This window comes from Perca fluviatilis, chromosome 2 (genome assembly GCF_010015445.1).
Source record: "Perca fluviatilis chromosome 2, GENO_Pfluv_1.0, whole genome shotgun sequence".
NCBI classification, from domain to species: domain Eukaryota; kingdom Metazoa; phylum Chordata; class Actinopteri; order Perciformes; family Percidae; genus Perca; species Perca fluviatilis.
Genome location: NC_053113.1, coordinates 48,296,258 through 48,323,916, shown reverse-complemented (window position 1 = coordinate 48,323,916; position 27,659 = coordinate 48,296,258). Strand labels below are relative to the sequence as shown.

Genomic DNA, 27,659 nt, shown 5'->3' with positions numbered 1-27,659 from the left:
ATCGTCGCGTTTCCTTTAGCTGTGTGTCGTCATGCTGACACATATCCTGAATATTAAATGGTGCAAGGCACTTGGAGGTCTATTTTCTGTTGAGGATACATTCCCAAAGGGTCCCATACAAGCCTCAAAAGCATGTTGCCAGTTCCCATAGTAACAGTGACAAGTTCCCCTCCTAAAGCGCAGTTCAGAGCCTCAGCTCCAACATGGCGCCCAGTCCCGAACAGCTTTAGTTGACTGTGTGGTTTGGTGCTCCAGGATACGGGAGTGCAGCAGCAGCAGCAGCAGCATGTATGAACAAAGGTGAGCTGCCCTTGTGTCTCATGCAGGTCCAACATGGATACGTTACCATGGGATCATACAATGCTTGTGCTCTTTGCTGATGCTGTGAAATGCTAGCCTGTTCCTGTCTTAAGCAGGCGTGTCAGCATAATCTCCTGCACTACCCTGGAACATCATTAAGCTTTGAGGATGTGTGTAGAAGAAATGTTTCTGTTCAGAAGACATTTCTGTAAATGTAGCAGAGCTGCAAAGATGAATGGATTAAATAAATTGGCAGTCGCTATTTTGATTATCGATCATTCAGATTGAGTAATTTTTTCGGAGAACAAAAAGTGTAAATTCTCTGATTGTAGCTTGTTAAATGTGAATATGTTCTAGTTTCTTCTCTCCTCTGTGAGAGTAAACTGAATATCTTTGAGTCGTGGACAAAACAAGCCATTTGAGGATGTCATCTCGGGCTTTGGGAAACACTGAACAACATTTTTCACCATTGTCTGACATTTTAGAGACCAAACAACTAATCCATTAACCGAGAAAATAACCAACAGATTAAATCAGCAATGATAATTACCGTTAGTTGCAGCCCTAAAATGTACAAAAGCTTGTGGTAGACTTTTGTCTCAGTTATGGAGATTTAAATCAAAGACTGTTGGAGGTGAACTTGAGGGTGGGCATGGCGTTTCTTCTAATTCTTTGAAGTGCTCTGTGCAGCCTTGACATTGGCTGTGCGTAATGACCCGGTGGTGGAGGTAAAGAAGTATGCTGATGCTTCATTAACTTCAAAGAGCATCTTTGTGCCTCAGACAGAGGCGGCAGAGACATGGCAGGTGAGAGGGCCCACTGCTGGCTGCTGTTCAAGGCTGCAGCATTGGGCCTCAGTAATGCCAGCTAAGTGTTCCCTGCACAAAAGGAAGGTGACCAAGCCCATAGCTGCAGTGCATTTGGGAGACCAGAGCTGACTAGGGCTGAACATGAAATGATTATTTGTTTTCCTTTGTTAAAGGGCACATTTTAATCTTCTGGGAGTTTTGAGGCACTCCGAAGAGTTCCGTGTTTCTAGAATCAATAACTCTGGCCTTTTTTAGCCTGCACTAAACCATTTTTTGCTTCCCTATAATGATTCCGATACTTGAACTTGAGTATCAGATCTGATACCATTGCTTCAGTTTGATACCATGATACCATTTCTCCTTATATATTATTATTTTTTAACAGTTGTACAATACTAACCATGCATGAATGTGATATGATTGCTATCATTGTTACACTTTCTTGTATGATGTAGTTTGACAGTACGGAAAAAGAACATAAATAAAGTACTTTATTTTTTTAAATGACATGGTATCAGATCGTTGCACAGACTTGCATACCAATACCACATTTTAGGCAGTATCTGAGGCACATCCATAGTCCAAATGCACTGCTACTCGCTGCATCATGCATGGGTTTGGCATTAGCGCTTTTTGTTTTCGTTTTGAAGTTGATTTTTAGATTGACACAGCAATATACACCTGCCAGGGACACAACCCTGCTCCCAATGTCAGGAAGATGAAAATATCCGTGACAACTTGTTTGTAGCACTTAAGGAAGGCACGTTTTAATCAAGCTCCTCCGTTTCGGTGGACGGATTAGTGGGTGCTGCATAACTGTCAGCTGGGCAGATAGCGCGGCCACGGAGCACCTTGTTTCAATTAGTTTGGGGATAGTGTTTGCTGTGGAGATGGCATCGACTACGGTAAGTCACATGGGCCAAGGCGGCTTTCTCCAAGGACATGTGTTCTGCGGATATGGGGTCGCTTGTCAGAATCTAATGAACCACTCTCCTGTTTTAATCAATCCTCGCTCTCAGAAACAAACAGGTGAAGTCTGAGGGAAAAAAATAAGGAAGGGAAGAGAGGTAGGCAGGGGCAGAGGGAGTGGGGGATGTGGGGGGGGGGCTATATGGCGACATAGATCTTCATGGAACGGACTTCTTGTTAGCAAACACCTCTCATTCAGAAATCTCTAATGGGCATCAGAGGCCGTGTTCAAAAGTAGAGACAATGACACGGCCTCACAATGAAAGTTATTGTTGACCATTCGTTCTCTGCAGCTTTTAACTAGGGCTGCACGATCTGACGAAAATATGTAATATGCGATAATGTTGTACTTGCGATTAATAAGCAGATATTAAAGTGTACTCAGTTCTGCATTTCTGCTGCATTCAGTATTCTGCTAAAATACACATTGCTTCTGAATTGAAAGCAAAATGAACATTCTTTTATTGAACATTTAATTATGAAAGTCAATTTTAAAATAAATATTGGCAGCGCTAAAAAAGGAATGAGTTACATTTTAAAGTGCAGTTTTCTGCTGATATTCTCTGTCAACTAACCCAAAAATCTTGGCGTGTCTTTCATTGCGCCAGTTGATGTCGCGATGGCGTTAAAAAAAATTGTGCAGCCTTACTTTTAGCTGTCTAATAGGAATGCCAGTCCAACGGTGACTCGGTGAAATGTTGCAGCCGAGAAAGCCGCAGGAAGGGGGCTGAATAATGTGGTTAAACCTCAAAGATCCTCCCCAATTTAAGAGAGCCAAATCAGTCTTTCATTAAGATAATCAGCTTTCCCACCATCGCAATCGAAACAAATCGACGCTGCCATCTTGAATTTCTTCCCAGCGCATAAGGAGACGTGATGAATGGCCGTTTTGTCAGGACCTTACAATTATGTCATTATCACCCCTGAGAAGGGAGAAGTGTGTGTGACTTGTGGGAACATTTCTCTCAGTGAAGCAGAACATTCACTACGGATTGAATTTGTTTACTCTCTTGAGTAATCTTTTAAACTTGATTAGATATTTTTTAACCTTGACTCTCCCACACGACAGCGCTTTGTGAGATGGGGGCCGGACTGCGTCAACGACAGTGCATAATTCCTGCCACATTAGCAGGATCAGCTGTGAAGGATAATATCAGATCAGCTTGGGGTCGGCCAGCATGTGAACCTTTTGGGTGATTCCACTCACGGCCCAGCCGCGCCACCTTTCATCCCGTCTTTTGTCGGAGCTGTGGCAGCGAGTTGCTTTAGAGAGCCGAGGTGCAGGCAGCTTTGCTACAGTGCTTTACCACTCGGGTTAATCTGGATAGAGTGAGAGCATTCTCATCAATTTAGCAAGGAAGCGTGAGGATGGAGCCTTCTGTAAGCACAGGCCAGCCGCCGTCGACATGTGTTCACGCTCTCCTGAACAAGCAATAGTTGGCTCCCCGTGTGAGAAAATGAAGTTTTGAGAGAGAAGAGGTTTAGGGGGAAAATATCGTACCCACATGGTGAATATTAGACAAATAAAACATACAGTCCAATGGAAATATAAATAAATAAAAGGTGTACATGTGACAGAAGGAGACGCTTCAGTGGGTCTTGATATTTTGGAATTTTATTGAAGAGGTAAAAGTGGATTGCAGAAATGGGCTCCCAGGAAAACGGAAAAGGATGCTGTTTGCATGACTCTGTGTAAAGGCCTGTGTGTTCACTGCTTGTCACTTTCTCTATCCTCCAAGTCCTACATTACGATGATGATAAAAGACACTGAGACACAGTGGTAGTGTACAGGGCTGCCGTTCTATAAAGAAATAAAAACTACCGACGCTGACTTTTTCACCATTTATTTACCAGTCTCACTTTACAGTTCTTTGGCTCCATATAACCAACGCAAGCAAACGAGCCCATTGCCGAGAAACACATTAGCTATGTCTATATAATGATTCCAAATGCTTGCCACCGGGTTGGCAGGAAAAGAAGCAGCGAGTTGTTGGCAGCGGCAAAGGGAGCGTTCTCAGCATAAATTTGACTGACTGAGCAGGAGATGTTACTCTGAGATGACATCAAATGTTGTAATTGTCACGAAAGAAACGCACTGCAACTTGAACTGGATGCAAACCACACATTTTACTGTAGTCCTGTAATAGTTATCGAACATCTGTAGCCACAATTAGACATTTATTAGACATGTATCGTTTATTAGACAGGTATTGTAAGTTTTTACAGTTTTATTTTAAACCCCCCTTTTTTTTTTTTTTTTTCCCCAAAAAAAAAAAGCGAAACGCAGAAAAGGGTTTAACGGATCACATGAAATTTTTTTTTTTTTTTTTTTCTAATTTCGATTTAAAAAAAAAAAAAAAAAAATTTTTTTTTTTTTTTTTATCAGCTGAGAAACAGACATGTTTTTTCTCAACGTGATCGCTCCGTGTGATAAAGTGTGATTGCAAGACCGCGACGAGTACATCATTGAATAAAAACAAGTATCGCACCATATATTGCTGACATCTAACAGCAGAGCGGCTCGACGCAGCCATTTGTCTCTTTTCTTTTCCTCTGACAGAGACAAGAGACATTATGAGCTTTGCGCAGGCTCCCTTAGCAATGTGGAATTTGTTTGTCTTCGCCTGTCATGGTGGTGTCTGTCTCAATCTGTGCCCTATAGCACATCGCTGTGTCGCCTTGTCACGCCGCCGCCTGCATTATTCATACATTCAAAGGCCACACGCGTATATATCTTGTATATCATTGCACCCTCACTTCAAGCAGACACATGCTGTCAGGCAGGTTGAGGAGCGTTTCATTACCCTGCGCTCTCTGCTAGCTTCTTCATCACCCTTGAACTTTCTGATCCGGAGTCTACAAACCTACATGTAGAAAGGTTTGGGTGTTGCAGGCTGTGACTGTGACTGTTTAGCCCCACATCCTCACTACAGGAGAGGCTGCTCAGATCCTGCCCATAATGCACCTCATTATCCAAATGAGACATTAGCATGAGCGGCTCCCTTTGCTTGCACACCATAGACTGCCCCATAAAGCCTTGGCTGTGTTGTGCTGTGCCAGGGAGGGCACTGAGGGGGAAGACATTGTGGCTGCAGCTCATTTTGCGTAAAATGGAGGAGGGGGATGCTCACTGTGTAAAGGGGTCTTTTAAAAAAAACATTCATTTGGAGAAGAAGAGTTTGCCAGGCTGTGGGAGTGAAATGGAAATGTCACCAGGGGAGAGCATGTGAGAGCAGAGCAGCTGAGATCGTAGTGATTTATCTCAACATTTGTTTCTGCATGGCTTGCTGTTTCTGCTCTCCCGAGGATATGCAGAGGAGAGGGATGTGGCGGGCAGACGGAGCAGTGGGATTGGCTGTCCAGCCGTGTGGTGTCGGATGTGTCACGCCTCCCTGAGAGCCTGATGAAGTAGGTCAGACGCTGTCCCAGGGTCTGACCGCTGGCTCCAGAGCTGCTGCGTGGTGATTCACTCGCTACACACAGTTCCAAAATAACAACAGGGAGACAGGAAAACAACAACAGGGGGGGGGGAACAGGCAGAGGAGAAGCTGAGGGTAGGATGGTGCGGAGAATAGAGCTGGGGATGAATCAATAAAGTTGTCAACTATTAAAGTGCTCATATTATGCTCATTTTCAGGTTCATAATTGTGTTTAGAGGTTATATCAGAATAGTGGAATAGAAACATGGTTTCATTTTCAACAAACACCATATATTTGTTGTTCTGCACATTGCTGCAGCTCCTCTTTTCACCCTGTGTGTTGAGCTCTCTGTTTTAGCTACAGAGTGAGGCATCTCACTTCTGTATTATCTTTGTTGGGAGTCGCACATGCGCAGTAGCTAGGTAAGGACTACTAGCCAGTCAGAAGCAGAGTATAAGGGCGTGCCACGCTAGCAGCTAGGCGAGCATTATAACGTGTGTTACAAAGTGACGCACGTTTGTCTCGGAAGGCTGGACTACAGTAGAGCTGTTTGGAGCAGTTTTCTGTTGGAGATGGTAAGTCCCTTTGGGGTGGACTTTGGGCTTTTTCAATTTGTAAACCTGTAACACAAAATGTGCACAAAAAAGATATATAACACAATAAAGGAAAGGGAAAAAGCCAAAAAGCATAATATGGGCAGTTTAAATGAATTGGCAACTATTTTGATAATCGGTTTGAGTAATTTCTTATGAAACGAAAAGTGTAAATTCTCTGATTCCAGCTTGTTAAATGTGGATATTTTCTAGTTTCTTCCCTCCACTGTGACATGTAACTGAATATCTTTGAGTTGTGGACAAAACCAGACATTTGAGGACGTCATCTTGGGCTTTGGGTCCACATTTTCTGACGTTTTGTATCGATCAACCGAGAAAATAATCCACCGATGAATCGACAATGGAAATAATGGTTAGCTAGCGGAGAACAAACATTGCCCCCGACGTCTCCTGGTCTAACGCCTTCGAACATGCAGATTTGTTTGCTGCGTGTCTGCTGACACAATAACGCGTCCTTGGCACTGCAGACACACGTAGGCTAGCAGGGTAATGTAGAGATGCATTAATAATGCTACCCTATGAGCAAACATGATTCTTAAAAAGAGCATCTGTGTTTAGATGCCGGTGTAAATATTCATTGCTCATTAAAGGCGTATTTAGAATGATTATTACAACCACTGTAGCACAAAATGACCATGTTGTATCAATATGGGCAGGGCATTAAAACACACGCTCTGAAATCTTTTGGGAACAGAAGCATTTTCCACTGCTTTCAATAAAAAGAAAAAAACATTTATTCTTATTCTTTTTGATATGGCTTTATTGTTTATTTCAACTATAAACCACCCCAAACATAATTCAAAGACTGTAAATGTATTGGCCTCGGTTACCAGTAGAGGCCAATATAAATAAATAAAAAAAAGGGATTACGTGCTGCATGTGCTCTAGAGAGATGAAAACATGAAGCGCTCTCTGTTTCTCTGACAGGACCGTCCCGCGAGTAGATGCATGTCCACAATGCGCCACAGATGATGTCACCAGCGCTCTGATGCCAGCATTTCACAACGTCATCTCCTCCGGCACATCTCAGCCTCTTATCTGTCCGCTTTTTGCCAGGGAAATGATTTTCGCTGGTCTGGTCTGAAGGTTTTAATGGCGCGTGTGGCATTTACCAACATGTGAGGCGAGCGCCTGTAAAATCAGCGATAACAGAAAGAAAATGTGTCGACAAACGGAAGGAAATGGCAAGACTTGGAGGGCGAGCGCGATAGGGTGGAAAATACCACTGTGCAATATTTGCAATATTTATGCTTGTTACAAGTGCAATATCCCCCATAGTTGTATCCTCCAGTTACAGTATTCATAAATAATTATATGTTTTGCACTCTTTTGTATAGTATAGTAAGTGTTTTTGTCTTATTTTATTTTAATTAATTTACCTTGTATAATCTTCTTCTATTTTAGTCGGTGTGCTTTTCTTTGCCCTTAACACTTTTTACTCTTTTTACTTGAATCAAAGAGCCTGCACAATAATCCCTATGTGCCTGCACTGTTTGGTGTGTGCACAAATGGCAAATAGAAATCCAGAATCTTGAAAAGGGAACTTTTTCCTCGGCAAAGGCTCCCCCGTGCAGCGTGGTAAATTCCTGTCAGTGGTGAGCTTTAATTCTTTGTGGCAGCATTACATTTCCATGACTTCACGACCACTGGCAAATTCAGACAGGGGAGTAATGAGGATCGTCGGAATCGCTGAGTTAATGCGTCTCCCCCCCCGATCGTCCCCCGTCTTCACTCAGTCATTACGCCATTCTTTATTTGCCATTGTCACTCCCCGGCCTTTCAAAGCCACTCACTCCATCTTCTTTTTTTTCCCCCTTCCTTGTTGCCACTCCTCAAACTCTTGAGTAGCCTTCTATTTTCTTTTCATCCCGTTGTCTGCAGCTTGTTCCTCATTTTGTCGTATTTAAAAAAAACGCCACTCCCTGCGGCGCTCTTTGAAAATCTTCTCTCATTTTCTCAGCCTCTGTCATAACAACTTGTCCAAGTGATTGCGCTAAGACTCGGGAATGTTTGTACCTGTCTATTTCCTGCTTTCTTCATGTGCCGACATGACTGGAGCACACCCAGAGACTGTACCTGCAGGACAGAGTGGCGATACAGTTTCTATTCCCTTTTGAAAGCCCCCTTTCCCTGCTTCAGACATCCCTCTCCTCTCCATATCTTTGAACATTTGCCGCTGCTGGTTGTTTTCTACTGGAGCTCCCAGCGAAATACAAAACCCTACTCCGAATGTGTTTTTCTCTGAAGCCGCAAATCTGGCACCGACCTGATGTGTCATTCCCACAACAAGATGTCAGGCATTTACATTTTTTTGGAGTGTGCCGCATTTGTTTACCATTTGTGTCTCCTAAAGACTCACTTGTGTTTTAAACAAATGACTCAGAGGGAGAACACTCATCGGGTTATGAGGGAAGCGGATTTTGTCAGTAAAATGTTTGGAGGTAGTAAATCATCCGCTCGATCAAGTCCGATGTGAGTGTTCCAAATAGTATGATTAATGCAACAGTAACAGCAATAGTTGCAGCGTAGTTGCAGTATGTCACGTTATCCGTTACCTTCTATAAATCTACAGTGCCTTTGGATTGAATTATAGCCTTCCATGGCCCATCTTGGCACCTATTAATCTCAATAGTACATTATAGTGGTTGCAACTCAAGGTAAGCCCACTATCTGCATATTTCCAGCATGGTGTTAATAGACACAGCCTTTTGTTGCCTGGAACAGTGTCAAGGCTGTGGTGCTACTTTGAGCTCTTTTATTTATTTATTTTTATCTGTTGGCAGGTGTTGCCGGTAGCGACGGCGTGCTGGTAGAACACTTTTTCTCTCCTCCGTGCTGTCAAACACCCCTGCGTACGCCGACCATTTCAAATGTGTGTTATTATTGATGTTTCTGTAACGTGATTAGTTTAACAATATAGACACTCTAATTTCTTCACACTCGCACAGTGTACATGGACTAGGCAGTGCCGCCGCGTTGAAGAATTTTTCTGCCGTTTTTGTTATCTTCATGCATGCATATTGCCTGTGGGTTGATGGGAGGTGGTGTTAGGGTGTGACTTTGCGTACTACGGCGTGGAAGTGATTACGCTGTGGGAACAGGAACTCCTCTTGGAGCTGCAAAATAAAAGCAATGCGTTCCTCCTCTGCACTGAAGGGATCTGATGAGCATCTCCTGGTGCTTCTGAGCTTATTTCTCCACCTTACAGAGGAAGTGCTACCTGAATACTTCCAACATTCCTCACCGGTGTCGTAGTACTCGAGATCGATCTCGGTCTCGAGACTACTTTCTGAAGGTCTCGGTCTCGTCTCGGACTCGACCGCATTGTTTTTTCGATCTTGTCTTGGTCTCAGGATTTTATTTCAAGACTGGCCAAGACCACAACTGCCTTTTTTTCTTTCTTTAAGATGACTTTTTGGGCATTTGAGGCCTTTATTTATATAGGACAGCTGAAGACATGAAAGGGGAGAGAGAGGGGGAATGACATCGGAGTCGAACCTGAGTCGAACCTGCGGCCTCTGCGTCGAGGAGTAAACCTCTATATATGGGCGCCTGCTCTACCAGGTGATCTGCCCAGGCGCCCCACAAGTGCCTTTTGATTATTTTATCAAGGCATTTTTCATGATACACTTATGGCGATAACAGGGGAATAAAGAAGAATCTTATTTGGGGTTTTTTTGGATGTTTTTTTTTTAATGGGAATGTTTATCTTTCAGATTAATTTGAGGAGTGCCTATGATTAGCATTTTCCACATGTTATCGTGTCATGCAGTGTAGCACTCGTGCTAGTCTGGTCTTGGTCTTGTCTCGGTCTCAAGCCCTCAAAGTCTCGGTCTTGTCTCGCTCTCGATACACTCTGGTCTTGGTTATGACTTGGGGCTAGGTGGTCTTCTTGACTACAACCCTGCTCTTCCCTTCCAATTCCTGGAGCAAAACATCTTTATAACTCCTTTAGATACTCCAGTTCCATTTTCCATACGGCAACTTCCGGGGTTTCCTCAGAGGTAAAAGGCAAATTAATGTTTAGAGCTGCTTTCATGTCTATAGTTTGTAAGCTATAACACATTCTTCAATCACTAGCGTCGGCAGTCACATTCTTCAGGTGTCAGAGGTGGTGTCACTTGATCCTTTATAGAAATGGAGGTGGCTTTGAAGGCTCGCCGCATCTTCTTTTTTTTTACTGCCGCTATTATGTAGATTCAATGGCCTCGCCTTGTGTTTCTCACCTCTCTTAGTGGTAAATATCGACTCTTGGCAACCTTAGAAATGCAAGGCAAAGGGCTCCCCAATTAAGCTTGATTAACGGGGCTGGTCAGAGGGAAGACGTATCCCAGCAGAGGAAGGCAGTTAATGGTAGAGGAGAGGATTACAAGAGAACGTTTTCCCTTTCTCTCTCCACTCCTTCAATCCTGTGGATTTCTGGACTTGGTAGGAGGGTGTGTTCTCGAGCAGAGGTGACCTGGCTCCGCTCTCTCATTCATGTGTGTAATGAAGGCCTGTGTCTGAATAATCCCATTAGGTGCTCAGATTAAAACCTGAGCTGATATTTGAGACTGTGCCCGGCACCGCTTTAGAAATTGGAGAGCTTTGCTGTCGCTGCTGGGAGAGAGGGCGTGGATGAAGCTCAGCGGAGGAGAGTGACTGTGTTTGGGAGGTCGCCTCTTTGGGCTGATAGAGTGCCATTGTAATTAAAGGCGAGGGGAAAGGCTTGAGCATTTGGTCTTTACTTGGCCCAATACCATCTCTTCCTTCGACCAGAGTTCTACAGAGATTTATCTTTTCCACTAACAGGCAGTTCTAATCGAGTGTAATGGTTTTGATTCAACAGTTTAGGACAATAATTTAAAAATCATTTTCTGCTTATGTGGGAAATTTGTCTTTTTAGTTTTGCATGACGAGGATGGCAGAGGTTGTCAGATTGGCTGGTTCTTGCAGTAACGTTCTGATTTCACTCTGACTTCCTCCGAGGCAGCACAAAGAATTTAATATCTCTAAGGAACTTGTGGGATTGCTTAACATAAACCTTCATTTTGGCTCAATTATGATTAGTTTGCGATTTCAGAATGAGCATTTCCCCATCAAGATTAACCAGCATTGCATATAATAGTTTCCTATACTGACACAGCCATGTTTTCTGCACGTACCAGGGGCGGAGCCAGAAGTTGTTAACCTTCGGGGCTCAGCCCAAACCGGGGGTATCATGCTCCATTTACGGCAGCTATATGCAATATTTTTCATGTCATTTAATAATAGAATGCCTAAAAATCATTTGGGAAAACATGATAGTTGCCAAGGGGGGAAAAAGGTAATCCTGTAGATCCGGTTTAGTATCTAACTGATCTCCAACTGTCTTCATCATTCTGAAACCAGAACACATCTGACACCTAAAAAGAGGCAACGTTGTCTGATGTTACTATTTTAAGTGATGTAGCATAGGTAGGGTATGAATTTGGATCCTAAAAGATTCTGGGTTTTTGAAAAAACATGCAAGGCTACATTCTTTGTGCATATATCAACTGTGTTTCATTTAAGCTGTGACATGTTTGCTGATGTAATCGTATGTGAAAGAAGTGCATCAAAAGAAGAACGTCATGCGCGTTTCAGCTAAATAAATCTAGTTTAGAGTAGAGTCTGCTGCCTGAGTGTTCCAGTATTTATGGTTATCAGATCCAGATATTATCTCTGAGAAGACAGCTGATGAACAGTGGTAAGATCTATGCTTACCAGACTATTGACTCGTGTCATAACAGGATGGTTGTAAATCAGTACAACAGTAGGCAGAAATGATATTAAAAGCAGTAAATCTTTTGTGCATCTCGTCTGACTTGTCATGCCTTGTTGCATACCGTAGCCTGTGGTTTGCCCTGCGTGAACAGGAAGCTCCCTCCTTTCTTCCTCATTGTTTCAGTCTCCTTTTTTTTCAGACCTCTCCCACTCCATTTGTTTAGTGGATGGTTTAACTCTTTGTTGTCGTCCCCCCCCCCACCCCCTTAACTCTCTGCTAAGGACTCCGAGATTGCCATTGAAGCTAAACGTACCTCTGCTCTGCGGGTTTAGACAAGCACTACCTGTGTGCCTCGAGGCTTTGATCATGTTTCATATAGACGTCCCCTCTGTCTCTTCGCTTCAAGGAGCTTTGCACCATTTGTTTGGTTTGAAGTGAAGGCTTGTATGTAAGGGCCATAGCTTTATACAGAACTGTGCTTGTCATGAGCATTGTCGCCTTCCTGGGCTATGTTGCTCTCTGAAATGCTGGATTGAACGCGATGTTTCAGTTTAGCTCCAGATATGGTGTCTAATCATGGCGGTTTTTATATTTGACTAACTGCTCATTTTTTTGTGTTGTATTTTTGCAAGGCAAAATCCCAGCTTTCAGACTCTTGCAGCTGACTTATTGTTTGTCTCTAGCAGGCCATTAGTCACTGTCACTCAACTAGAGCACATCTTTGACTCATTTGATACTTTTCTCCTGACTGAACAACATTTTTTTTTTTTTTTCGGAAAGCATTTTGGGCTATCTGCTGTGCTGCCTGAATAGAAAGAGCTTCATGTCTCTCGGCTCTCTGGATGCATCGTGGCTGTTTGCTTGGCTGCTGCTAATCATCTCTGGCAGTGCTCTTTCATTTCATTACCGCTACACTGATGATGAAGTTGGCTATATGTCATGTTTGACTGTTTTACGCTGGACTGTGCTACAGTGTTTCATTCAATATGCTTACTTTGACTTGTGTGAAACCTGCAGAGTTGAATGTATTGACTGAAAGGCCACGATAATTCATTCTTCCACAGTTTGTTTGTGAAATTGTTTCATTTTATTCCGCCTTCCAAACAGAGAAGAGATATGATGGTTAATGCATGCTGACAAACTTCATTCACTTTAATTTCTTCAATCATTTTACTCATTGATGGTGTTGTGTCCTGGACTGGCTGTTTATTTCTCTCCATGTCTGAAACTGCATGTGACTGTTAATGACGGGGCCTTGCCACACTCGGTAAGGGCTCCTCAGGGGTTTGGGGGGTGGGGTGGGGGGGATTGTCGTGGGGCCGGGGGTCCTTCCTTTTCCCTTTGCTTTTCCGTCCTTCTTTCCCTTACTTCATCTTTCCTGAAAAACAATCTGCACCTGCACAAATGCACCTCCTCCCACCAGAGCACTGACACACTCCCTTCCATCTGTCTTTTCCTACCCAGAATTCCCTAACAACAACATGCCACGCGGGGGCGAGATCACGCAGGAGCCGCACAATGCAGGCGCCGCCATCGGGGGCGCCGTGGGGGGAGTGGCCCTGTTGGGCGTGGCGGCCATACTGCTCTTCGTATTCCTGCGCCGCCGCCAGCGCACCTTCAAAGGAGACTACAGCACAAAGAAACACGTGTTCGGTAACGGGTACAGCAAGGCCGGCGGCCTGCCTGCCCATCCCCCCATCCCCAAGAACCTCCAGTACCCAGACGACTCGGACGACGAGAAGAAACCCGCCCAGATCGGTGGGCCCGGGGGGTTTGAGGCGAGTGAGCGCGATTTTGACGGCGAGCAGGAGGACCTGAAGAGGCCCTATTTCACCGTGGACGAAGGAGAGAGCCGAGATTATGACGAGCGGACTCTGGCCTTCCAGTATGACCCTGAACCTGAGATAGCCGACGATATGGTCTCTCAAACCGATGGCTCTGTCATTTCTAAGAAAGAGTGGTATGTGTAGTGGCATGCAACCGCCAAGCCAAACCCTTTGTCCCCACCAACCTGCATTCCACTGCACCCTTCACCTCCATCACGACCCCGCCCTCCCATTCATCACACTGCAACCCTTTCACAGTCCCACTCCCTCTTTTGGTCCACCTAGTACCCCCCCTTCCCCCTGACCCCCACCCCCATCAAACCCCATCCAACTAATCTTAATTAGAAGAGCAAGCGTCTATTTAACGTGCTAGCGACATCAACTTCTCAGCATTGGTATCAGTTCCATCAGGTAAATAGGCAAAGAATACAAACTAAGGTATGTAAATGGACTCGGTGTCCAGGGAGGTGATTGGTTACTTCATACTGGTGTAATATTCTTTTTGTGTGTTTTCTTTTTCCATGTTCTAAATGTATTAAATGTATAAAAAGAGACTGCAGGTTGAGGTTTGCTTTTGCTGAGCACATTTGTGAAAGTCCTACACTGGATGTGCGATTATTATTTTTTTTATAACCATTGCCTTTTTTTTATTGTTATTTTTTATAATGTCTTTTTGTATGATTTTTTTTAAAGTGACCAGAGAATTGAGATTTAACTGTTTGACATAATTACAGGTGGAGTGCTACGTGTTTGTAATGTTGTGGTCAAATGTTTCAGAGAAAAAAAAAAAAAAAAAACAGCCACCGCCGCCACCAAACAGCACCTGTATCATTTCTCCTGTTTGTCACTGGGGTTAGCGTCTATGAAATGACTCATTTTTGTATATTTGCAGCATTCAAAGCAGATGTGTTATTGCTGTGTTCCAAAGACATGCTAAGTAATAATTGACACCCCCCACCACCCCCTGTGTTAATAGGCTTGGGTTGTTTCTTCACTGAGAGGGAGTCAGTCTACTGAGCCATGTGGCAGATGAATATTGAGTGTTTTTTCCCTAAATTTCAATTGATTTGATTTGAATTGATTTTCCAAATCAGTGAATCGGAATAGAGAAAGCCTGCAACAATTTCTACTTTTTCAGTGGTGCATCCCAATCACGTCCAAAACAGGTTTGATGTGTCTCAGCGTCCACAGAAACCTTCAACAATGCTCTGAAATGTCACGATTGTCACTCGACTTGAACAGGTTTGACCTGTGCACGCAAGCTCTCGATCCTACCACTATAATGAAACGTGTAAAATGATTTATCATAACTATGATTTGTTCTAACCATTCTTTTATCAAATGGATGTGAGAGAAAAGTGTCTGGGAAGTTTCCCAACAATGACTCTGTCTCTTATTATTATTATTATTATTATGTGACTGTGTGCTGAAGAATTGGCTTAAGCCCCCCCCCCCCCCAGCTTACACCAACAGCTGTTTTTCTATAAAGAGTCGTCGTCCATGGACACAAAGGACACGGATGGGAGGAAAATGTCAACAGATGCTTTTGTTTGCGTCTGCAGAGAGAACATTTGAACATGTAAAGGGAATCGAAAATATGACGGTGGCCATGCTGGATTATAATAAGTCACCTGCTGCTTTCATGATGATTTTGTTTTTTTTTCATCTTTTTTTTTTTCTTTCTAAAATGAATTTCAGTAGGTGTTTGGGGGATAAAAGGAATGAATGGCTGTCCTTATCTTAATGTTGGCATCTGAATTTGTCAATAGGGCTGTCAGAAGGCATTATACGTATATATATATATATATATGTATATATATATATATATATATATATATATATATATATATATATCACTGTTAACGAGTGCCAGTGGATGCTAGCATAGCACATGACTTGTTTCTCTCCTCCACATTGAGGTCCATGACACAATTAGCAAAATGTATTTGCTTCAACAACAAAAAATAAGTTCAATGTGAAATATCAGATAAAACAGAAACAAAGGAGTAAAACCGTGGATATAAACGACACACCTGGCTGGCTCTGAACAATATAAATACTATATTAAGCCTTATTTTATGCATGTTTTTGTGTTGGAGTGGATGTGCCTATTTTGCTATTTTTTTTGTATCAATTTGCAGTGTGTTTGTCCTCGTTTGCAGCTGAAAAGGCAACACTTTGTCAGTGTCGTCAGTATTGACGGAGGTAAAGAGTTCATGGGCACACAGTACCCAGGAACAATATTGCAGTTAACACACAAAAAAGTATATAAATAAATAAATAAATAAATAAATATATATATATATATATATATATATATATATATATATATATATATATATATATATATATATATATATATATATATATATATAAATAAATACAGATAAAAAAAACAACCTCTCTCAGAGAGTGGCCTTCTCTGTCGGCTGGAGATATGAATGTTTTACAGCCCATGCTTGTCTACTGTATGTTTTTAGATGAGCATGTTAATCATGAGCCTCAATTTATATATTGTATTTTCAACACAATTTAAAATTACAAAGTGCGAAATATCACGTTCTGACTAAAAGTATGTTGATTTCCGTTTGGTTAGATTTTCTGTTGGTTCCAGTTTACTTCAGTTTTCTCCTCTACGGCCTCGTTTCTGTTGTTCAGTGTATCCACTTCACATTGACAACATACGCGAGGATTTGCAACAGAAAGTTTCAGAGCGGGAAAAATATAATGACAGTCGCTGGGTTGCTACGTTTTAAAGTTCAAAAGCAAAAATCACAATTGAATTGCCTTTACTTTATGGTTCGCCTGCAGGTGAGCTGCTTTGCTGTGACTTCTTAATTCCACATAGTTTGTGTGTTACAGCATAAAAGAGAAAAAACGTTTTTTCTTTTTTTTTTTTATCTTTTCTTCTTGCATTCAGTGCCTATCAAAGTCAGGGGACATGAGGTAGTCTGAACAGTTGCTGCTCCGTCGTTTGAGTTATTCATGCCGCAGGAAACATAATGAGTAATATTGAAATATGGGATGGACTGCAAACCTCTTTGAGTCAGACAAGTGTTGGTTCTTTACTTGCAGTGACTTGTAGGTAGTATAGTGGGTATGTTATTCTACACTATCCCAGCCCCTGCTAAATACTAACAATGTGTCTGTCCTTGACATTTAAATCAAGTGGTCTTCGAAAAGCTGCATTCATTACCATTTTAAAGGAACACGCTGACTTATTGGGAATTTAGCTTATTCACCGTAACCCCCAGAGTTAGACAAGTCGATACATACCCTTCTCATCTCCGTGCGTGCTGTAAAGCTGTCTGACAGCTCCAGCGGCATCAGCCCATAACAGAACAGGCAGGTGACTGGTTCCAGTAATCCTACTGCTCAAATAAGGGACAAAAAAATACGGCAACATGTTCCTATTTCCATGTTGTGATTTGTAGAGTCACAGCGTGTACAAAGAAAAAAGGTAGCATGAACTACAGCCATTTTCTATCTGTAAACAAACCGGGAACTATATTCTCAGGCGGAAGAATATAGTACTTGGGCGGAGTGATATGCTCGCAGCAAGCCTGTCTGAGAATATAGTTCCTGGTTTGTTTACAGATATAAGATGGCTGTGTCTCATGTTACGTTGTTTGTTGTACACGCTGTGACTCTACAAATCACAACATGTAAATAGGAACATGTTGGAGTTATTTTGTCACTTTTGTCACAATTCGGAGCAGTAGGCTAGTTGGAACCAGTTACCTGCAGGATCTGTGCTGGGCTAAGCTAATGCTGGAGCCGTCAGACAGTGTTACAGCACGCACGGAGATGAGAGGGGTATGTATGGACTTGTCTTACTCTGGGGGTTACGGTGAATAAGACAAATTCCCAATAAGTCGGCGTGTTCCTTTAAAGTTTAATGCTGACACAGTCCTTCCCCCCCCCCCCACCCCAGTCAGTACTGGATAGTTTAAGTCCTTAAAGAGATCACACTTTTGCAACTAACTATAGTCACACATGGCTGACTTTTCTAAGCACAACAATTGAAATGCTAATCTAGTGACAAGCGATTTCAATTTCAAAAAATGCAACTTTGGCCCAAAGCAAAGATCAACTCTACCCCCTTTTTAAAGCACAAGTTTGAGGATACCATTTCACCTTTTGGTCTGCATCCGTTGTGAAACCACTGCCACACTTGCTTCTCAGACATGTTGGAGAAAGAGAGAGAAACCTTTCGGATTGGAGTCGGCATTCTGTATACTGGTAGATGTGAACATTGTCTTCATGTTGTCAGGTGTTATGAGTTCCTATTTTTGTAATACTGACTTTAACTTCATTCCATCCTAATCTACTTTTTGTATTCAGTGTGTTTCAACATTCCACTGTAAATACTGTACATACGGTTGAGATTATAGTTGGGATTTATTTAGGGACAACTGCGTATTTAGGGAACCCCGTACATGTAAAATATACCTATTTTGACTGCAAACATAGAGACTCGATGATGGCTAGATAAAGTCGATGCATAGCTTATTTCCAAAGTCCCACCTAGAATTGCTCCTCCGGTACGTTTTTGATATGCCCTTAGAGGTGTCGCTGTCATACAAAAGGGGTGACGCATACAGTTTGTCAAATTTAATGTTATTGAAAGAAAATCAAAAAGACAGACGCTGTCTGTATGCAGCCATGTGAATGTATATTTCGGAGGGTGTTACAAATATGAAAAAAAAATCTCTTGTTCAATTGTGATGACCCAGTGAAGTAACTTGTATTTGTTTTACGCATTAAATGAGTTCAATAGTCAACCATGCTCTGTCCCAGTTCACTGATTGGATAGTTATCTGATTGAATGTGGTTCACGTCTGCAACACATTTTATTATATCGCTGTGTATTGATTTTTTGCTAATTGCTCTTTCCCAATAGCTTTGATCAGTAATGTATCCCTGTCACCTCATGCAGGTGCTTATTTGGATTTATTTTGAAGCTTCATCACTTCCTGTGAGCCTTGAGTGTAAGACATAAAAGGTTTGTATTAAAAATAAACTGTCCTTCCAGTTTAACACTTATAGAGCTTGTTAAGACATTCATTAAACCAAGATGTAATGTAAAGACGTTGCTCTGCTCCCAGCCAGCCATTAGACAGAGCCACAGATTTAGACAGAGCCACAGTGCAGTATTCAGCTCTTCAATGCCGTTCCAGTTTTTAGATCTAAAACTAAAAGTTTACTGTACATAGGCGGCTGCAGTGCTAATGCAGAATTAATATCTTTTCAGATGCATCCACACTTCACTCCATTGTTCGCTCCAGTCTTCATGCCTGAGCATAAGATGAATCGGATGGTAGAAATGAAGGCAACGCAATCAGACATGCTTAGGGAATGTCCAATAATTCCCACACAGTATATCTTCCAGGTGTGGAAGGTATTTTAACACCTTTACAACATGCTGTGTTGCCAAAACAGCCTCCATCACTGAGAAAAAAGTATGTTAAAGAAGCTGAAAGGGTCACAGTGTAGTCTAGAGCTCAACAGTGTGGTTCCAGAACTGAAAGTCCCATTCATTTTCTCCATAAGGATTTGATAATTCTAATTGATGTTCATCTCATAGCTGCTTGGATTGGTTCCACGCCTAAGACCTCTTTATTTAAGCATTTTCTGAAACGTCAATGGAGATATTGAATGGGAAATATCACTTCCGGAGCCAGAGTCATTCAAAACGTGGCCAGTCACTGTTGAGCTCTACACTGATAATCATCTTATGTGAGGCTCACACAAGATATATAGAGAAGCATACAGTATACAACTAGGGTTTAAAATAGCTATTACTGTACATTTAAGTGTTTTTTTCTCCTTAATTTGGAGAGCAAAACAGATGTTGTTATTGAGTTCAGTGCTTAATGAAGCTCCAGTGATATGATGAGAGAGGCCCAGTGTAGAGCCAGACAGATCTGTCTCAGACTGTGGGACTCAAGTGCAGACATCTGCACCGTGCACATTAAGAACAGCCCAGAGTTTGCAGCTGTTGCCATCCATTTACTAAAAGAGCCCTTTGTAGCCCAAGGGCCTTTGATGGCACATAGGCTTTTAACATGCATGGCCATCCGTTTTTTTTTGTTTTTTTCCTCTCCTAACAGAGCCGTGAGTGGAATTTTACATTTCCTCTATCAAAGTACTCTTATGATGAAATATGGCTGGATTTTTGTTTTATAATATGTTCCTCATGGGCCGTAAATTAAAAAACGAGTTTGTTAAAGCACCCCGTATGTGATGCCACGCCATTCAACACAGCGTAAAATCAGAGAATACAAATTACAGCTACGCAGTATTAAAGACCATAATTGCTGTAGAGAAAAATGAAAAATGATCTGACTGTGCCTGCCATGATTTTTAAATGGTTTTTGGCTTATTATTCTCAAATGTTATAGTGCTAAGAAATTTGCATTGTATCTGAGTCTCAAATAATCACAATGCAGCCCCATGAGTTGATGGGTTTCTTAACACTTTCTTGTGAATCACAATGCTATTCAAATAGGAGTTTGTTTTAGCAGTCGGTTTGATTTTATAGACCAAAATTGCTCATCTAAAACTGGATTGGTAGCTTGCGTTGAAAGAAACCTCTTTGCTTCTGTGAATCGTTGAGCTGTGGATGCCCTAAGAATTGGAAAAATATATCATTCCCAATGGCTTCAGGAAAGCACACAGACATTACCATAGTCATTGGACTAGAGTGATTAAATGGTTAATGGGCATACTGTATAGCAGGGGTCGGCAACGTTTTTAATACAAAGTGCCATTTCTAAATCTTCCCTCTAATCTGTGTGCCATATCAGCATTAAGCCTGCCATCATCTACCTAGCCTGCTCAGGCAGTGTTATTTTTTTTCCTGCCGCATTCTGTTAAGAAGGCAACGAGTACTAGCCAATAAGAGACAGAGTAGGGCGGTTTTTCACCGAATGCGGATGGGGAAAAAGTCAATCAAACTACCGTAAATAACATGCTACCAGTGGCTGTGAAAGAGGCCATTTGCATTTGGCATGCGGATTTTAACATTTCTGAAAAACTCTCTATCACACTTATTGCTAGTGTGCCATTGGTTGAGCTACCGCGAGATAATGGTGGCATGCGTGCCTGAGGTTGCTGACCCCTGCTTTACAGTATATGCATAAACAATTGATTGGGCTGGATACAGGAGGGGTTTACTCACTGATCCGTGAGGTGGTTTTTAGCTGCACTACTTCAAAACATTTGATTTCCTCAAATGACTGGTGTTCCAAATTAAGATCTATATTCAATGGAATGTTCATCATGACATGTTTTTTTCAGTAAGTATTGTTGATGTCAAAAGACACCCAGCGACCTAACCTGTGTCACAGCCTGCAGAAATAACAAAGTGCTTTTTTTGTCACCATGGTAATGTATGTTTATGCAGTTCTTTCTAATCTAGTCTTCATTTTTTTCCGATAAACACATTGTTAATGTTTTTTTTTTGCTTTAGTTTTCTGTTTTCAATGTGTACAGTTTGAGGTTGTCCATAATAAAAAAAATGTGTTACTGTAAATGATGCTCTTACTCTTGTGTTAAACATTCTCAAAGGTTTAATGGCAAGGATTAAGCAACACCTTTCTACCCAACAATTCCTTCAAAACATACAACGATATAGGTTGATTATTTCTACCCTCTAATCCGACCCACAGGAGTGTTTTCTGTCCTCACATCTAAACCAGAGAAGGTAATGGTCACGGTTTTAAAGTCGTTAACGTGAAACGGTCGCAGTTTGGTTAGGTTTAGGCACAAAAACTACTTACTTATGTTTAGAAAAAGGTTGTGGTTTGGGTTTAAATCAGATGTTACTTAAAGGGGTGATAGAATGATTATATAGGGTATTTCACACTGTTCCTTATGGTCTCCTAATGGGGTATGTAACATTAGTTGGGCTGAAAATGGCCTGGTTGATATTTTATTGGCCCTTATGCATCCCTGTGTTTTGGCCCTATTTGTAACAAGAGCTTTTCTTCCAAATATGGTATGGTCATGAATATTTAGATGAGCTGCGACCTGCTTGGTTGAGCCTTAGCCCCGTACACATACATACATAGAGACGCGCTGATTGGTGGCCGACTTCTCGGCCATACACACGCATTAGAGGTCGTGTGCTGATTGGTTGAGCGAATCCCCAATACACAGACATTAGAAACGCGACAGAATCTCATATTCCAGACACTGCAATGTTTCCTTACCAAATTCACTTCTGAGACTTTTTTATGCGAGAAATCAACTATATAACGCTCAAATATGGGCCGTTTTACGAAAATGGATGGCTAATTGCAAATTTGGTAAAACTGTGTGTCGGAGTTCAGCTGCCTGTGTTGCTGGCTCGCCGCCTGGCCTGCCTTCCTCCACAGACCCTGGCTTGCTGTGAGCTCGATTGAGCTCCGGCAGCCCACAGCACCTCATACCCGCGCAAAGTCACCGTTTGGGCTGGTGGACTACTACCAAACGCCGCTGCCCTGACAAAGCTCCAGGGCCTGCATCTCCTCTCTTCCTGCTAGCTAAATGGCCCGTGTGTGAGAGCGCGGTCAGCGAGCTTGTTACACCAGCAATCTCTTACCAAATGTTACACACATGTCACGCCACTTAGCTATACAACATCTAACTATATGTTTTATAAAGCTAACAACGGTGTCCGATTTCAAGTTAATGAATATTTGTGAGCTGTAAGGGTTTCGTTAGTTGCGACTGTCCCTGCAATCCTATGTGTACAGATTGCGGCTAGTTAGCTTCATTTTTGGTCGTAATTCGAGTATATTTACAATTTGAATTTTGTCACGCCACTTATACAACATCTAACTATATGTTTTATAAAGCTAACAACGGTGTCCGATTTCAAGTTAATGAATATTTGTGAGCTGTAAGGGTTTCGTAGCGCGCGACTGTCCCTTCAATCCTATGTGTACAGATTGCGGTAGTTACCTTCATTTTTGGTCGTAATTCGAGTATATTTACAGTTTGAATTTCGCCAATTTCTATACAACATCTAACTATATGTTTTATAAAGCTAACAACGGTGTCCGGATTTCAAGTTAATGAATATTTGTGAGCTGTAAGGGTTTCGTTAGTCGCGGGTCGTCCCTGCAATCCTATGTGTACAGATTGCGGCTACTTAGCTTCATTTTTGGTCGTATTTGAGTATATTTACAGTTTGAATTTCGCACGCCACTTATACAACATCTAACTATATGTTTTATAACGCTAACAACGGTGTCGGTTTCCGTTAATGTTTAATATTTGTGAGCTGTAAGGGTTTCGTTAGCTGCGACTGTCCCTGCAATCCTATGTGTACAGATTGCGGCTACTTAGCTTCATTTTTGGTCGTAATTCGAGTATATTTACAATTTGAATTTCGTCACGCCACTTATACAACATCTAACTATATGTTTTATAAAGCTAACAACGGTGTCCGATTTCAAGTTAATGAATATTTGTGAGCTGTAAGGGTTTCGTTAGCTGCGACTGTCCCTTCAATCCTATGTGTACAGATTGCGGCTAGTTAGCTTCATTTTTGGTCGTAATTCGAGTATATTTACAGTTTGAATTTCGTCACGCCACTTATACAACATCTAACTATATGTTTTATAAAGCTAACAACGGTGTCCGATTTCAAGTTAATGAATATTTGTGAATTCCAGAGGACTTCTAAGAGGAGGCTAGCTAGCTCTCATTGATAGAGCTCCATCCAGCCGCAGGCTCTATCAATGAGACTCATGGACAAGCGGCGTTTATTTTCCCAATCGTTTGTTTAAATAACTCAACACATTATAATTACACACATTATAAGATTAACTAGAATCTGTGGTAAGAGAATGCTGGCGTAACAAGCTCGCTGACCGCGCTTTCACTCACATACACCGGGCATTTAGCGGCTAGCGTAAGAGGGGAGTTGCAGGCCCTGGAGCTCTGTCAGAGCAGCGGCGTTGGTAGTAGTCCACCAGCCCAAACGGTGACTTTGCGCGGGTATGAGGTGCTGTGGGTTGCAGCAGCCGTGCCGGAGCTCAATCGGGCTCACAGCAAGCCGGGGTCTGTGGAGGAAGGCAGGCCAGGCGGCGAGGCAGCAACACAGGCAGCACCAGCCTCTGAAGTCCGACACACAGTCGGACAAAATTTGCAATAGACATCAATTTTCGTAAAACGGCCCATATTTGACCTCTAAGTAGTTGATTTCTCGCATAAAAAAGTCTCAGAAGTGAATTTAATGGTAAAATAGCATATGAACAATGTATACATTTTCTGAGATCTGCACGACCTAGATTCAGAAGACTAACTGATCTCAGGTCAGTTGTGTAGCCTATGTAAATGTTGGGGCGTGACCGTTCTCTTAATACACCCATGGGCTGACAAAGGTTCCGGTTTTTGGGAGGTTGACATCAACTTCCAGCTTTGTTGGGATTCGCCCGTTTTCAGCGGCAGTTTCAAAATATGAAATTTTCATAGTAAAGGGGTGTCAATGGGATTTTGAGCTTCTATGTATGTCCTATTTACCCACCGAACAGTCGTTATTCAACTATGACAGGGTAAAATCGGTTTTGCATTCTATCACCCCTTTAACTTCCGGTTATGTACGTAACGCAGAATGTTTCGTAGCTCCTTTTGTTCTGTAAGTTAATAAAAAAACTTGCTGTTGACTTTTATTTTTGAAGGTGTACACAAACCCCGGTATCCTGGGTGAAGGTCCTTTGTTTGTTTGACCCATCCACCAGCCCAACCGGCCTTATGGGGGAATTTGGCGCTCTTATACTTTGTCACTTTGTTACTTCTTGCTTTGCTCCCGTCATAACTATACGGCCACTAGAGGGCGCCACCACTATAAACGTAAACATAAGTTGTAATTGCTGCTTGAACAAATGACCTATGTGGGCATTTTTGGGCTCCTCATACCTTAATGACAGAATAGGGGGATTTTCAAATACTCACAAAACGGCATTAGCGTTCTACAGTGGCCATTTTGAACTTGTGACCGTAACACCTGAACGCAATGGCCGTTTTTTTTTATTATCACAAGACAGGTAACGGTTGCACTTTTAAACATGTAGTTAACACTGTGAAATGGAACTGGTTAAGTTTAGGCAATACAAATACGTAGTTAGTTAGTAACTACTACTAAAATGAGGAGTGACATAATGTGGTGTAATGTGACGTAACGTTATGTCATGCTAAAAACTTGTTTCATTTTAAAAAGTGACAGTTGGCCTTTTGGTTTCACATGGGACATGAACCCCAGATCCATCCACCACGCCCGACCTGCTTTTTACGCAGAATCTGGTGCTATTACACTTTGTCACCTCACTTCCACTTCTCGTGATTTGGCCGCAAGTGTTCGACACCTTACAGACAAACATAAATATGAGTCGTGTTGAGCTGCTTGCACAATGGACCTGTACGGTGGTCTTCTGGGTGAGGACGGGCTGGGATTTAAATGGTAGACTACAGTAATACAGTCACTCCCACAGCTTTCAGCACTGCAAAGAGAGGAAGGATGCATTTTATCAGCTCAGGTTAATCAACTACCCCATCAGGAAAATGGTTTCTAATTACATTTGTTACAAGTGGTCTCAAAAGTTAATGCAGTGTAGATATGTTAAAAGATAAAATGTGTTTTTTAGGAAGAATGTAAAAGATAATGTGCCCCAAAGTGTCTCATTATATAACAAGATTAGGTAGCAGCTCTGTGAGGTTGTATGGAAGCACAACTGTATGCACATAAACTTTCTTTTTAATGTGAGTTAATTTATGGTAGTTTGACCACAAACCTATTATATACTTGCCGAGTTGTGAGACATACATTTTGTTGTTTTTTAAAGACTATTTTTGGGGCATTTTAGGCCTTTATTTATAGGACAGCTGAAGACATGAAAGGGGAGAGAGAGAGGAGGAATGACATGCAGCAAAGGGCCGTGGGTCAGAGTCGAACCAGCGGCTGCTGCGTCGAAGAGTAAACCTCTGTATATGGGCGCACACTCTACCAGGTGAGCTACCCAGGCACCCGTGAGCTACCCAGATGCCGAGACAGGACTTTTAAATATAGTTTTATGGTCAGGTTTTCAGCCACAGCTGGAACACAATTGTGTGTTTGTGGCCTACCTGTCACTAACATGATGACATGACACTTCATTTCGCAGGAGAGTGCAACTGTGATTCTGAAACATGCCGAATTTCGCCATTTAATTGGTTATGCAAAACACATTATGACCCTTGACTTTGAAAATGTAATGTGAGCCATTACATACTGCTACTTTGTCCTGAGTCTTGATGTTACTCCAAATCAAACTGCGGCTCCATGATAATGATCAGGAAAAAGGCTGCTTACTTCAGCTGCAGATATTTCCCCCCCTCACTTGTGGTAATTTCATTGGTCGTCTGATCAAAGATGTCCTGAAACTCAATTTTCTGCATTTTTACTGTTTTTTATTCACGATTAGCGCGACTACAGTTGACACACGTTTCACTTGGTGCGCCATCCGAAACGCAAGGCACATCATTTGGATGAATATTCCTGCCATGACCAAACCAGGGAAATGAACTCAGAAAAAAAAGGCACATTCACAACTCAGGCCGAGGTCTGTTCTTTTCACCTCCCTCAAACTGCTCTCAACAGCTGTTTTTGCTCCGAAATGCTGCAGCTGACTGAATGTTCACAATCAAACAAACGCTATAGTGAATGAATAGATCACAAGTGTTGTGTGAACACTTATACTGACACCTGGCCGAGTGTTGTTGCCAGGTTTTAGAGCCGATTAGGTATTTGCCATTAGGGCTGAACAGTTTTGAAAACAATATCTATTTGCAGTTATTTTGACTGATATTGCAACAAACATTAAAATGAAAATAATTATGGTGTGATTTTTACGAGGACCTGTACCAAACCAAGCCTATGTCTGCAGCATGGCAATATTTACTTTCAAATTCTATTTTAACACATATTGCGACTCCTGCAATTTGATAATTGCAGTAGGCCATTTTTTGAGTGTGCTAAAATTTCAATTGATTGTTCAGCTCTATTTGCTATCAATTTAGACCTTTTTCAGTGCCTTTCTGTGTGCTTTCCATACAGCCTGTGAATACAGCTGTGTACACCTGAGCCTATAGACTGCTCAGAAGATAATGAATGTAATGATGCACACACAAGACATTTCTAACAGACTTCTGCTTCATGTGTCCTTGCTGACCCTGTGTTGGCCTTATGGAGGACCCAAACTAAAACGTGGTTCTGAGGCTCTGTAGCTCTATAGGAAGTCTCCATAGCTGCTTAAAAAGTGTTTTCACAGGACAACATGATGCATAAGTTCAGACTTTCTAAACTGACCTAGCAGCAGGCTTGACCTGCTCCTCCTCCGAATCTAAAGGCACTTCTGCTGGGACTGAAGTGGAGTGTTTTACCTCTATGGTCTCCACTGTGATGCGCCATCCCCGGGATCTTAAAATAACAGTACACACAGCTTTTAAAACCTCTCCAGACTTGGAATAAAAACTGGATTGAAAGCTGTTAAAAAAAAGGATCTTCAGTGTGTTAACCTTTACCATACATTACTGTCTCTCTCTCTCTTTGGGTTGTGCCAACACCATCATCATAATGACCAACCTGAAACAAAAGATTGATTTCAGAACAACACACTGCTCTACGTGTCAGCAAAAAACATATGTATTACTGTATGTAAACCAAACATGCAATGTTTTATTGACAATATCTACAACAGTAGGCCTATGAAAATACTTGCATTTTTCCAATGAAAATTGCCCTGAAATGCAGGCTGGCTTTTCATCACAAATCACCTTTTAGAACATTCTAGCCAAACAGCATCCATGACCGGCACATATTCTTTGTATTTCAAAACCTTTTTGCAATTATAGAATAAAAGTGATGCGTATAAAGAGTCGAGTAACATAAACATAACTCAATAAACTACTTTTCTCTTTTGTGAATCTGTCAGAACTGAGCACATCCTCATTTCTTTGATATTTGGTC

The 27,659-nt window shown here is 41.9% G+C and overlaps 1 protein-coding gene across 6 annotated transcripts in view; it reads left to right on the top strand.

Moving 5' to 3' along the window:
• nectin1b (nectin cell adhesion molecule 1b) overlaps positions 1–27,659 on the top strand; it is a 236,945-nt gene that overhangs the window by 74,704 nt on the left and 134,582 nt on the right. Inside the window, exon 6 of one of the 6 annotated variants that reach the window (XM_039818763.1) lies at positions 13,302–15,737. The exons of the other annotated variants lie outside the window; for them this stretch is intronic. Coding sequence (XP_039674697.1) covers positions 13,302–13,807 — 506 coding nt within the window. The 3' untranslated portion in view covers positions 13,808–15,737. Of the gene's footprint in view, positions 1–13,301; positions 15,738–27,659 lie in introns of those variants that run through there. 6 annotated transcript variants of the gene reach the window in all.